Raw genomic sequence first — 13,110 nt, 5'->3', positions numbered from 1 at the left:
TATTTTAATAACATACAACATTTAACTTTTAATGTAAAAATATTAATAGCTTCGCTAATATGTTTATAAGTAATACATAGCTGGCTAAATACTAAATAGCATTGGCGAAGTAGGTCGCAATGGGATAAATATTTATAGCGCTTTAGCTGTCGGCTAAACCCCGCTTACCGGGCATGAGGGAGATGGCGGCTAAAACCGAGTAGGAATAGAACCTGAACCTGAATCTAAACCTGACTGGAATTTCAGGGTCTGCAAATCTCAGGAATCAGTCGTCAGCTACGTCTCCGAGATTATGGCTGAACAATGGCTCGCAAGGCAAGACAAGGCTGCTGGACATGTAAACGCAAGTCTCTACCCGCCATGATTCTTCTTTTCGGCGTCTCCGCTTCTGACATATCTCAGACCGCAAGATTGGCTGCGACAAGACTGAGCCGAACTGCAGAAACTGCATCCGCACAGGGCGATCATGCCTCGGGTATGGCCTCCGACTGACGTGGCCCGACAGTCCAGACGGGAGGCGGAAGGGCGGCGGTAGCATTACCCACGTGCTATCACCAGGGCATTCCATTCCAAGGCGACTGTGCGGCAGCCACTTCCTCAACACTACATATGAGGACTTTGCCCTGGCACAACTTGGTCCCGGTGCCCGCTCCTTACCACTTGGCAGGCCGCGTTGCAGCCTTTCAATTCACACGCCACTATCTGGCCAAGATGGAATGTTCCTGCGATACTGTAAGCATCTTGGCTCCAGAATCACTCTCTCGATAGCTCACATCCGGTGATCAAGACGAAAGCATCATATCTCCAATGGTCTCGACTACCCGAGCCCGGAATAGCTTCACCACGGAAATTCTCCCGCGAGCGCTATCAAACAAGTCACTGTCCGCAACTGCGCTATGCAATGCAACACTAGCAATCTCGGCATTCCACTTGTTCAGCTCTGAAGCAGCCTTGCTTTACAAGTCAAAGGCAGTCTGGCATCTCTCTAAATCACTAAGCTCTGCCACTTCCCTCGCACTCCCTGAAGCTACAGAAACTCAGTTAGCTGCTTGTATGATGCTGTTCATGTATAGTGTCTGTATTCCTCATAATAGCCGGCGCGACGATGCATTATCTGATTCTGTGCAGGTATTCGACGACAAGGAACCTAGCTGGCATATTCACCTGGACGGAGCCAAGAGGATGCTCGACAGCTTCAACTCGACTCAGGCGTCGCTCTCGTCCGTCTTTCTCCCGTATTGGTTTTTGTACTATCAAGTACTAAAAGACTTTACTCGACCTACCCAAGAGAGCCCTGGTAGCGGAGCAGTGGAATCGCTGTGGCTATGGCAATTGCCAGGGCCCGACAGATCCTGGGTATGCCCTTGATTTCCATTTGACTATCGATTGTTAATGTTGTGTCAAAGGTCATCGGATACTTGGGCTGCTCCATCGAGGTTTTTGAGGTCCTAAGCAAAATCAACCGGATGAGGTTATCATCAGGCTATAAAGATAGCTCGTCGCCGTTGCTGGAGCTGACCAAATGCCGAAATATACTGGAACTCAGACTGAACAACCTACTCCAATTTCTTGATCCCGAGGAGGAGCATTCCACCACACCGATTGAACGCGCCCGTATCTTGGCCAAGGCGGAGTTATACCGACTAGCAGCACTGCTCTACCTTCTGCGTGTCTGTCCTGCGGATGGGGATGGCATCGCGAGGAACGCTTACCTTGACCAGGCGCACAAGGTTCTCGACATGCTGCCCGTTGTGTCAAGCCCTTGGCCTCTTTTCATCGTTGCCTGTGAGTCGCAGACGGATGAGCAACGAGTCATCATTCTCCGCGTACTAGATGAGATGGAAAAGGCGCGGAATATCGGAAATATTCATGTCGCGAGACGTATTATCGAAATGTTCTGGAAGCAGAAAGACCTTCAGGGCCCTGGGAGTCGGCTGATGTATTGGCATCTCATCGACAGGGATGACAAGGTTCCATGGTTTGCATAGAGGTGGCTGAGACCTATAGAAGTTTTACTATCAGCAGGAAACTGTTCTCTATTTTTGGATTCATGCTCGCAAAGTTTGGACCGCTTACGATAGACAAGGACTGAGTTTAGCTTCTCAGAGCTGGTTGGTAATTTTCAAACTCCCCATCCGCAGTCTTTCTCTTGGCTATGTCGCGTCACTCAAGGACATCCGCGGGACGGTACCAGCACCTTGATGCTTGGAATGGTAGTACGGCTGTACTTCCCGTCTGAGAGAGCTCTTTACGTTAATGGGGCGCGCGGCCAGTAATTCGTCAATGAACCTGGCTTGTAACAAGAGGGCGCCTTTTTCGGGTCGCATTTGACGCCCTCCCGGCGACAAGTCCGAGTAGGCCAGCCCAGGTTTCTGCCCAGTCAGTACTTTGGTTACCCATGACCTTGATCAGCTGAGTCGTCAAAGACAGGCCCCGGGTTCGCTAACCGAGAAACCAAGATCGAAGCCCATGTGGGTTATTTCGGAGAGGTCCCTCACTGGCCATGCCGCCCTACCCAAGGGCAGTGCCAACATCTCCAACGGCGGCGACCTCTAGCCCGTGACCCAGAACCATGTCCATTCAAATGATGCCATCGGTGAAGCTGCCTGGGTGGTATCGCTTCGCTAACAGCTGTCCATAGCCGCGTTACTCCCATCACCAGCCGAGCGCACCACTACTCGCTTGACGGGGTGTGCGTTCCTGACTCGCAGCAAACGATGTTCTCTTCTGTTCAGCTGCTCCAAAAAAAAAAGAAAGTCGTTCTCTACCACAGTTCGTGTTGTTCTGCTAGTCCAGAGCTCAGGGGACCTTCACGCACGGCATATTCAATTGCGACAACGAATAAAGACAAGCCTTTGATAAAATACAGAATCTAGCTTGCTGATGTTGAATCTAAGGGTGCGATTTTGCCTGACTCCAAAATACGCGGGCTATTTATTGCAGCCTCCACTCTCACCTCCAAGCCCACCCACCGTCCCCTTTCATGACCCCAAGCCTCACTCCAGTAACTGCGACAGCAGCCGAAGCCATCAAGGCGCCGACCAGCGATGCCATGGCGGCGTAGCTGCCAGGATCACTAGATACCCCGTGTCCCGGAACAAGCACACCAGCGACAGGCGTGCCCACAAGGGCGGCCAATCCCTGCAACATATAGATGGCGCCTGCAATCCGTGGAAGTTCCGCCACACCGAATAGCTCGATAAGGGCCGCTGGAAACAGGCTGATGAACGCGCTCGCGAACAGTCCGTACAGGACGGTAAAGCTGATGAAGAGATTCCTGGCCACTGCCTCGTCGTTGGCCCCGATCAACGTGCTGGGAACCCAGAGGCCTAAACAAACAAAGGCACTGAGCCAAGTTGTCAGGAAGAACGAATTGAGCCTGCCCAGCCTGTCTGCGATAAATCCCACGGCAATTTTGCCAATGGCATTGCAAGCATTGCTCACGGCCGTCAGGTTCGCACCATCCCTCTCATCGTACCCCAAGGCCTTGGCGTAGATGACGGTGAAGAAAACAGGGGTATAATAGGCGGCGCTTTGAAACAGCGTACTAGCAGCTTGCGCGATAAAAAGCCGTTGTTTGGCGGTTCCCCAGCTGGGAAGTGGAATCCTGAAGAGGGCGGTCGTGGGGGAGAGGGTCTCGTTCTGGGCCGAGAGGTGCTTCGCCATGGATACCTCCCAGTCGAGGAGAGACCCCGAGAGGCAGATGAGTGCAGCAGAGACACACCCGGTTAGCCGCAACGTATTGCGGAAGCCCATACCAGCAATGCAGGCCGAAATTACCGGCGCCCAAACGAGGCCGCCAATGCCCGTCCCCGCAGATACTATGCCCATCGCCAAACCTCGGTGCTTATCGAACCAAGTTGGGGAAACTGTCATGGACGGTACGAACGAGAAACCCGTCGCAAGCCCCAGCAGCAGTCCCTGTGTAAGCTGAAAGTGCCAAAGGGCTTTGCCAAAACTTGCCAGGATGGACGCGATACCAAATAGCACCCCGCCGGCACAAACGACAGGTTGAGGGCCGAAGTATTTGGTCCATGCCATAACAAAGGGGGCCACTATCGTCATCAGCGAGGCCGACAGAGTCCCTATGAGATCAATGGTAGCCGAGGAGGCGCCGGTAAAGGGAGTGCCTGGCGTGGGGACCATGGTTTCGTAGTGCTCTTGGTAGACGCCGAAGCCAAAGAGAAGACCACATGCTGTGAAGTTGATCAGGAACGAGGCGAACACGACTGATGCGTATCTCCTGATATCGAGGTCAGCACATGACGATGACTGTCAGAACATACATATAGCCTACCACTTCGAGTGCTGCAGCTGATTGGTGTCGATATCCAATCCTGGGTCTGTGGCGGTCATGCTGGTGCTGTGTTGTCTGCCTGCAAGAGCGTGCTATTGAAGATGCTGTTGAATCGCCTTGAGGGATTACTGGTGTTGTATTTAAGAGAAGAATCCGACTGCCATGACTTGGCCCGGGTTCACGGAAGGCTGGTTCAATAGGGCCATGGCAGCAAAACTAAGCTGCTGGTAACCCGCCAGCTTGCACGCCTGGTGGTCCACCTCGCCTAGGCACCCCCCACAGTTACATAATGCCAGCATATGCTTTGGCAGGAGTTTGCGATCAGGCCCCGCCTGTCTTGAAGTTCAGGTCAGCCGATTGGTTTCCAAGTTAACTTGAGCCAATTAGTGTCTGATCCGGCCCAGCCTAAATTGGATGCAAGAGTACGCCCTCTTTCTTTGGCTCCCTAATGACAAGATTATTCGCTGTACCAATTGAGAGAAAATTCTACGTAATGCAACAGCCACTACCATGCGGTTGAAAGCCGTGGTGGATTCTTCCCGCGCCTGGTCCAGCTCCAACATGCCCGAGAATTCGGCCACTGACCCTGGCGCTGAGAATTTTGCTCCGGCTTATCGGTATTCTCGGCCGCACGCTGTGAACATCCCGTTTCGTACTCTATAAGTAGCTTTCAAGAGCGCTTTCTTCTACACTCATCTCCTCTTCCAAGCCCCGTTACCATAGACTCACCTCAATATTATTCTTCAAGATGACGTTAAACCCTCCGCCCCTTGCTTCCTCTGCCCTGGATATCATCGGAAACACGCCGGTTGTCCAACTCAAGCGCGTAGTCCCTCAGAATGCCGCTGATGTTTTCGTCAAACTCGAGTTTCTCAACCCGACAGGCTCCTACAAAGACCGGATGGCAAAATCCATGATCGAGCAAGCGGAACACCGCGGAGACCTGAAGCCCGACATGACAGTCGTTGAAGCCACAGGTGGCAGCACCGGCGCATCCCTGGCCTTCATCTGCGCCCTCAAGGGGTATGCGTTTCTGGCGCTGGCGGCCGATGCGATTGCGCCCGAGAAGCTGCGTACGATGGCTGCGTTTGGCGGAAAACTCGACATCACCCATAGCCCCTCGGGGAAAACAACGTCGGATCTGATGGCGTCCATGAACAAGAGGGCTGCCGACCTTGGATCGCGCGACGACTATCTCTACACCGACCAATTTTCCAATCGGGATGCGCTCGCCGGGTACGCCCAAATCGGCCACGAACTAGTCCGGCAGTTCCCCGACGGTTTTGATGTCTTTTGCGGTGCTTTCGGCACAGCGGGCATGGCGATGGGCGTGTCCAGTGTCATCAAGATTCATAACCCAAGAGTCCGCGTTGTCTTGCTCGAGCCCGATTCCGCGGCCCTGCTGGCAAGAGGCCGGAGTGGCTCGCATGGCGTCGATGGCATTGCGCCAGGTTTTATCTCGGCCCATATTGACCGAAAATTATACGACCAAGCCCGGACCGTCCACGAAGAGGACGCCCGCGACATGTGCCGCCGTCTAGCTAAGGAAGAGGGGCTGCTGGTTGGTACGTCGTCGGGTCTGAACATCGCTGCTGCGATTGAGCTGGCCAAAGAGCTGGGCCCTGGGAAGAAGGTCGTGACGGTTGCTTGCGACACTGGGTTGAAATATCTGACGGGGTCTCTTTTCTCAGAAGACCGAGAGTAGCCATAGTGTCTTTACCGAAATCTAAGCAGCTATAGTGAACCCGGATGAAATTCCCTAAATAACTAAACATGGACAGGCGGCTGTCTGTTTTCTCAGACCCTATTCCCTAATTTTGTTTGTTTTTCTAAAGATACTACGCTATCTTTCGCTTCTTGATGTGCGTTTACTGAAGGTGAGTTAACACGTCGCGCTGCCTAAAGTTAGCAAGGGAGGGGCGCACCCAGCACTAATTTTTGTGCAAGGTTTTCCCAACATCGTCACTCGAAAATACCTGGTCAACGGCGTCTTAGGAGGTGGGCTGCCTGGCATTTCCGGGGCCGCATTTCACTCCATCGGACGATGGGCTATCCATTCAATGAAAAGCCGATTGGACTTTGTTGGATTTGGGCGCAGCAGGCTAGGGGATGACTAACCTAAATTTGTTAGACAAGCAAGTAAGGCAGATTTAAAAGGCAATAGTTTGCGAAGTGGATGCCAATTCTATAGGTTCGACCGTGATCCCCCCACTATTTGGCAACCCCCATCTTTCAGCCTCATGTAAAGGAAGATTTCGCCAAGAGTTCCAAATTTGGAATTATCTCAGTCTTACCCATTGTGCCGGCCTGGTAAACTCTTGGCATCGTTTGACGGAAAGAAGTGAGGTCATATAACGTCTTCCTCGGACGATTATGATATCACGAGATGGTTATGCAGGGAGGAGTTCTCCCCAAATCCAGTTTGGCAACTGCTTTCCAGAGAGGTTCCAGGCCTGGGCTCCGTGGTCAGGGTCTGAAAATCTGTCTTATCGCCAGACGTTTCTGCTGTATGGCCCCATGCTTAAGGCCACGTTGGGCTGACGAGCAGTCCTGCCCCTTGCTCAGGGGTGTGGACAGCACAAACTTGACCATGCAACAGCGAGATCCCACTTTAATCGGCCAAACTCACCTCAACAGCCTAAACAGGTCACAAGGGCTAGGCGGGAGGACACTTGCCAGAACCCATTCTAGCGCCATACTGCAGACAAAAAAACTGGCAACAAATTGCGATCAGAGAGCACATGAGCCTATCGAATCCCTGGGCCATATAACTCTCCCGATGCACAGCCGCCATAAGAACCCCGCCACTGCACCGGGAAGTTGCCGGAGTTAGCGTTCCTAAACTGCTTTTTGTTCATGAATACATTTGTCCCCAGCTGTCATTGAACTTCACCGATTAACCCAACTCCCTCTATATTTCAAAAACCAAGACAATGGAGACATGTACGTGTGCCAGAAACCAATATACACTTACTGCGGCGGCACCCCTTATAACCGTACCATCAGGCGAGATTCCAACCAGTAACGATCTGTTAACGCCGCCTCTCACGGGTTCTTTCCTCGCCTTCGCGTTTGGCATAACCCACGCCAAAGTTACAAAGTGGACAGGACGCGGGAACTGTTGTATACAGTACGGCACACCGCTCCGTTTTGTTTTAACTCCGCCTTATACAACTACAGAAACTATTGTTCGATTGCCCAGTATTCCTGGCTTATGAGCGTGCTGTGTCTCGCTCTCCCTACAAAGCTAGGAGTAGACAGCCGGCGCTGCGCGGCCATGGCTGTAGTGTATGGAATCTCGAAGACGTTTCTAAAGCAACCACTACACCCCCTTGCAAAGGAGTTATGGGAGGAGTTTAACAAGAAAGAAAGCAAGGAAAGTAAAATTCTTGCAGAGGTTGAGAAGATCACGCTGCTCTTAATCATGCTGCGTTTTGATGAAGCCGGTAACCATGCGGAGGGTCTACCGGACTTATCAGATATTGTCGAAAATGTGGCGACCCTGAAGTGCGATACTGACGAGATCCTTCAAGGGTGGCTTCAATCTAGGGGCAATAACAGAACTCAGCCTGTGGATAACTCTATGCGAGGGAACGGGACGTGGCCCGGTGGCATCGAGTTGGAATCCATTTCCGACTTACGAAGCGCACTATATATCAGGTCTAACTTCGCCACTTTCGCCTTGATTGCTAGCCAGCTCCTAAATAAGAAGCAGAGAGTATCGACACGTCATCGTAAAGGGTCAGTTACTATCGACTTTCATTAGATCGTTTTATATTAACGTACTAAATAGGGAACTGAAGTCGGTTGCCGAACATTCCTGGATGATAGCAGCACTTCTCATGGCTCTACCTGAGAAACGGGAAGTGGACATTACGTATTGTATATCAATGGCCGGTATACATGGTATGGCGAAAGGCTTGTTGGGTGACGCCGTCCCTACAGACGATGCGTGCAAGCCAGAAGATTATTTACACGAATACCTCACTACGGAGCTGTTTCTAGGTTATCTACCGGGTTGTTGGGCAATGAAACTGTGGGAGGAGTTCGAAAGAGGGGAAAGTCTTGAGAGCCGGGTGGTTCAGAACATGGGTGAGATCGAAACGATGGTCCAAGGCCTGTATTACGAGAATGGATCTGGCTATGAAAGCGACTTCTTAGCATTCATGGGAACTGAAAACAGGATGGAAGCGCTGAGGAGTTTGGTTACACACGTTTTGCAGGGCTGGGAAGGAGGTAGGGATGTAGGGATTAACAAGTCGTGATCTATCTACTAGTGCCATTTCAGAGCGGCCACGGGGGGTCTAGCACTGCAAGATAGAGAAAACAAAAGTCTAGATTAAAACTCTAAGGGAATCCTGTCAGACAGTACGTGTATTCGGTCCATTGGTTAAATCAGTGTATTCGTGTTATATTCGTGTTCTCGTTATGCATCTGCCCCTGAAGGACCTGCTTTTAATCCTAACACCAGTGACCCACAACTATGCTTCTAGACAGATCACGGGGATGTGAATGAGACGCAGGGCACTGATCGCATTCTCCTTCCCTCCAACGGGAGGCTCCACTTTGACTCATGCGCATCGGCATGGGCTTCGGCACCTCCATCATTCAACCTAAACCAATACGGGGGGTTGGCTTGAGTAGGTATAAAAGGCAACGTTTGAATCATTAACTACGCTGATGGTCCGTAATCCAGTTCCATCTGATTTCCGCCAATCTACAGTCACAACACCAAAATGCCCGATTATTCCACGATCGAGACGACCTTGGCTTCTATAGTCGCCTCTCCCCGCACCCTAGACCTCCTCCGAGACCTGCATAAGCAGGCACTTGACGAGCCACCGTATGTGAGCACAGACGGTCCGACTTCGATGGCCCTTGATAAGTTCGTTGCCTTAGACCCTGATAAATGCGCCTTTATCTACCTGCTCCTGCGTTCTATGCAGGCACGCTTCGTTGTCGAGGCGGGAACGTCGTTTGGCGTGAGCACTATATACCTAGCCCTGGCTGTAGCGCAAAACTCCGACTCGCAGCCTGACTCGCAGCCTGGAAAGGTTATTGCTACGGAGAACGAAGCGATAAAGTCGGCTAGGGCTCGAGAGCACTGGAGCGCTGCTGGTGATAATATCGAGAAGTACATCGAGCTGCGAGAGGGAGATCTGCGAGAGACTCTGAAGATAGACCTGCCAGATCAAGTAGACCTTCTTCTCCTTGATAGTAAGTTTTTCTTCTAGAATATTCTCGTGGATAGTAGATTAATATCTTATAGTCTGGACCCCCTTGGCCCTACCTACGCTTAAGCTGGTTCAACCTCGCATGAGACCAGGTGCCACAGTTGTCGTCGATAATAATCTGGCAGCTAAGATGGGATATAAGGACTTGGTGACTTATCTCGAGGATCCCGCCAATGGGTTCAAGATGTCAGTAGCCCCCTACTCAGGTGGCCTTTTGCTTGCTGTCTATGTCGGGAACTAGAATAGAGTTCAGAGTGTTAGCTAGTATGTGTTGCAAAGTAAGGCTATCCTTGTGGATCGCTTTAATCTGTGTGTATTGCTTATTGTTCCTCCTGAGATAATTCCCTCTTTCTCTTTTTAGAACGCGACGAGGCCTTCCTAATTAGGCCTAATCTGTCTGATAAGCTAGAGATTACCTGGCTAGATATCAATCCGAATAGCAAGCAACCCGTCGAGGTCAAGGAGGATGCCATTTCCGTGGGCGAATTCCGAGGATTTAGTGGCCGAGGCACTGAAGCTACGTACGTCGGGTCTCCAGTCGAGTCCTCCAACATCGACGTCTTTGCCGTACACCTTCAGACCGGCAAGGTGAGAAGGCTCACTAGCCACCCTGAGTACTGTGATCCGGTGGCTATTTCGCCTGATGACCAGTGGGTCGCGATTGAGGATACACGCGGAACAGATCGGCAGATGTGGCTCTCAGGCATGAGGAACATCCCTCCCATCACAGATCTGATCACCACTTCCGTCACGCCAGCTACCAGGAATAGTGGCCAACAGCGGTATTTCAGACCGTACTTGCTGGATCGCTATGGAGACCGTGGGCAGTACTTTGGCCAGAAAATCAATGGTGGGCAGGGTGTTGCTGGCAGTGGTGATCTCGATGACCCTGAGTGGAATGCGATGGCTGATCCGAGATGGTCTCCCGACGGGACTCAGGTTGTGTACTGGGAGGCTCAGACTATCATACCGGCATGTGGAGGGAAGAACCCACTTCCATGCTGCCCTTCAAGGGAGCCTGGTGGCAGGCGGACACGTGTGGTGTTAGCCACTCTCTCTACCCGGAAGCCACTCAAACTGTCTGCGGTCAAGCCTATCTCGGATGAAATCCCCTGGGGTGTGCCATATTCTCCTAGCGAAGCTAACCCAGCTCGACTAGCCCCGCCAGCAGGTAACTATACTCTGAAGGGCACGAGAGAGGGATACGCAGATGTTGAGGTCGTTGGGAGAAATGATGGATCCATAAGCGAGATTAGTGTGACTTATTATGGTTACTCAGATGATGGATCGACATTGCTCAATGGGTTTGAGTGGAAACCTCGACATTATCATTAACCCTCACGCACATCGACTGGTATTCCAACCTCACGCAGACCGGAAAGTCTACAAATACCAAGATAACGAGCTCCAATGGGTTTCATCTCGATATCGATGTTTTAACAAACATATTCCAGGCAAATGGGACCTTGAAGACAACTATCGATGGACATGTTTACTGCCAATGAAACTTGAAGGAAGTGGTCACAAGGGAGCGGGGTTATAACTCACTTTCGGGTGTGAAAACCGGGTTCAGCAGCTTATTCTTTTCAATTGAGATCAGAAGTATACCATGTTTGCGCGTGTGGATCTCTAGTGAAAGCCGGCGGGCGCGTAAAATACCATCTACCTCTGGTAATGAATGAGGAGCGCGAATTTAAAAGGGATAGGCGTCGGACAAAGATTTGACCGAGGTGGATTGTCTCTCCTGGCAGATCAGGTGATGGTTACCCTCCCCCGCATTCTGTTCGTATGTGCCTTTGGGGCTTTTACACCCTGATGAGAAACCAGATACCACAAGACAAATGTCCTTCCTTGTCTGCTAAGGATAGAGGTATGCGAAGCCATGCGGCCTATCTCAGCCTGTGTACATTGCCGGTAGGTGCAATCTAACCCTTTGATCTCCTGTTGCTAACACAACCTCCAAAAGTGAGCGGCGCAAAAGATGCCTCCGTGCTCGACAAGGAACCAGTTGTGCCTACTGCATCGACAAGGGACTAGAGTGCACAGTCGACTTCAAGCCTTCACCCGCTCAAGGCTCAAGTCAAGGCTACGCCCCTCTCGTTGATCCTGACATACCTGCCACCTCTCGCGTCTCGTCCGCCGCCGTTCCTGATCCGGATCTCTCTGACGAGCTCATAGACCTCTACTTTATTCATGTCAATGCCTCATTTCCCAGTCTATTCCACCGCCCAACTTTGAAGACAGCAGTTCGGGATGGCACAATTCCCAAGGTCCTTTTCCTCGCTATTATAAGCCTCTCTGCGCGATTCTCATCACACCCTGGCTTTGAGGGCATCGAGCCTTGCGATCGTGGTCGCCCGTATGCTGAAGAGGCACAAAGATTGCTCAACCTGCGCGACAAGTCGATAACTACGATACAGGCGTGTATTCTTTTGGGGATCGTATTCCAGGTCGAGGGAGATCCAGACACAGAGTCTGTCTATTATGCAATTGCCTCACGTATGGCTCTGCTTCTAGATCTTCCTAATGCTGTAGCAGACTCACCCATTGAGCAAGAACTTTATCACCGAAGTACGTATAATATTGACATAGTCGGTTTCCCTGGCTCACCTCTCTTGGAAGTCTGGTGGTCAATCATCACAATAGAAACCTGGCACTCGGCTGCTCTATGTATCCCTAGGACTCTTAACCCCAATGAAAAAGTCCCCCTCCCCATCGACGAGTGGGAGTTTTTACAACTCAGGCCTGATTCTAACTCATCTGGCTGTGAATTGCGGATCAGACCCTATCCCACTGCAGACTCATCATTGTCCTTACTTGGATACATGGTGGAACTCAATAGACTCCTCGACGACGTCAACAAACTCAACGCCGGCGTTGCTTCGGGGGCTACCAAAGATGAAGACATCCAACAGTCGGTTCAGCAGCTATCAATTTCTTTTGATACTTGGAAAAGCAGCCTACCGGTTCGATTCCAGTATAACGACGCCAATATTGCCTACTGGGTAGAGAAGAATCTCGGGCAGGCTTTTCTCAACCTGCACATCCTGTATAACAATGTCGGCCAACGCCTATTCTACCAGTTCCTCTACCTCATCCAAGATAGCACAGATATATCACCAACAAACCCGACACACTGTTTTGCCAAGAAATGCAAGCTTTATGCTACGAACTTCTGCGAGATCATCCACCGAGCACAACCACAACCACAAACCCAACTCTTATCCTCTCTCGTTGGCCACATGCTCGTCCTCGCATCCACGGTTCAATTACACACTCTTCTGTTCAGCACCGATGATGCTGAGATTGCAGCCGCGAAACTTCGTCTTGAACGGAACTTTGAAGTTTTGATGCATCTTAACTCATATTGGCCAAACGTATCGACGGCGATGGCCAGGTTCAATTCCTTCCACTCGGCCTGCCTAAGAAGCCGAGATAGCTCGTTTCGGTTGGGTCGATGGATGCTGCAGTTCATGCTGCAGTTTTCAAGGCCTTTGGAGGACAAGGGCGATGCAACTAAGAGTAGAGACTTCTGGGCTGTCGAGATATCAAGGTATTTAAATGATAGGTAACAAAGAA

General features: G+C 51.2%; 4 protein-coding genes and 1 pseudogene across 5 annotated transcripts, besides 1 other annotated feature; 4 read left to right on the top strand and 1 right to left on the bottom strand.

Moving 5' to 3' along the window:
- Positions 1 to 303: 303 nt before the first annotated feature.
- NCS57_01093500 (Transcriptional regulatory protein moc3) lies at positions 304 to 1,988 on the top strand (the record flags this gene model as incomplete). The annotated part of the gene is made up of 5 exons (XM_053060660.1): positions 304 to 343; positions 403 to 732; positions 788 to 1,074; positions 1,129 to 1,356; positions 1,407 to 1,988. 5 exons carry the CDS (start codon positions 304 to 306, stop codon positions 1,986 to 1,988), a joined length of 1,467 nt encoding a protein of 488 aa, XP_052909046.1.
- A 964-nt stretch (positions 1,989 to 2,952) lies between these two features.
- NCS57_01093400 (MFS domain-containing protein) lies at positions 2,953 to 4,356 on the bottom strand (the record flags this gene model as incomplete). The annotated part of the gene is made up of 2 exons (XM_053060659.1): positions 2,953 to 4,243; positions 4,298 to 4,356. The coding sequence occupies 2 exons, from the start codon at positions 4,354 to 4,356 to the stop codon at positions 2,953 to 2,955; spliced, it is 1,350 nt and encodes a 449-aa protein (XP_052909045.1).
- A 689-nt stretch (positions 4,357 to 5,045) lies between these two features.
- NCS57_01093300 (Cysteine synthase 1) lies at positions 5,046 to 6,002 on the top strand (the record flags this gene model as incomplete). The annotated part of the gene is made up of 1 exon (XM_053060658.1): positions 5,046 to 6,002. The coding sequence occupies one exon, from the start codon at positions 5,046 to 5,048 to the stop codon at positions 6,000 to 6,002; it is 957 nt and encodes a 318-aa protein (XP_052909044.1).
- Positions 6,003 to 9,033: 3,031 nt separating this feature from the next.
- NCS57_01093200 (uncharacterized protein) lies at positions 9,034 to 10,866 on the top strand (the record flags this gene model as incomplete). Its single annotated transcript, XM_053060657.1, has 3 exons — positions 9,034 to 9,514; positions 9,567 to 9,717; positions 9,918 to 10,866. The coding sequence occupies 3 exons, from the start codon at positions 9,034 to 9,036 to the stop codon at positions 10,864 to 10,866; spliced, it is 1,581 nt and encodes a 526-aa protein (XP_052909043.1).
- Positions 10,867 to 11,350: 484 nt separating this feature from the next.
- NCS57_01093100 lies at positions 11,351 to 13,082 on the top strand (annotated as a pseudogene). The gene is made up of 2 exons: positions 11,351 to 11,445; positions 11,498 to 13,082.
- Positions 11,351 to 13,082: a sequence feature.
- Positions 13,083 to 13,110: the final 28 nt, after the last annotated feature.

The sequence above is a fragment of the Fusarium keratoplasticum genome, chromosome 9 (assembly GCF_025433545.1).
Source record: "Fusarium keratoplasticum isolate Fu6.1 chromosome 9, whole genome shotgun sequence".
NCBI classification, from domain to species: Eukaryota; Fungi; Ascomycota; class Sordariomycetes; order Hypocreales; family Nectriaceae; genus Fusarium; species Fusarium keratoplasticum.
The sequence above is the reverse complement of the archived record's forward strand: the minus strand, read 5'-3'. Positions and strand labels throughout refer to the sequence as shown.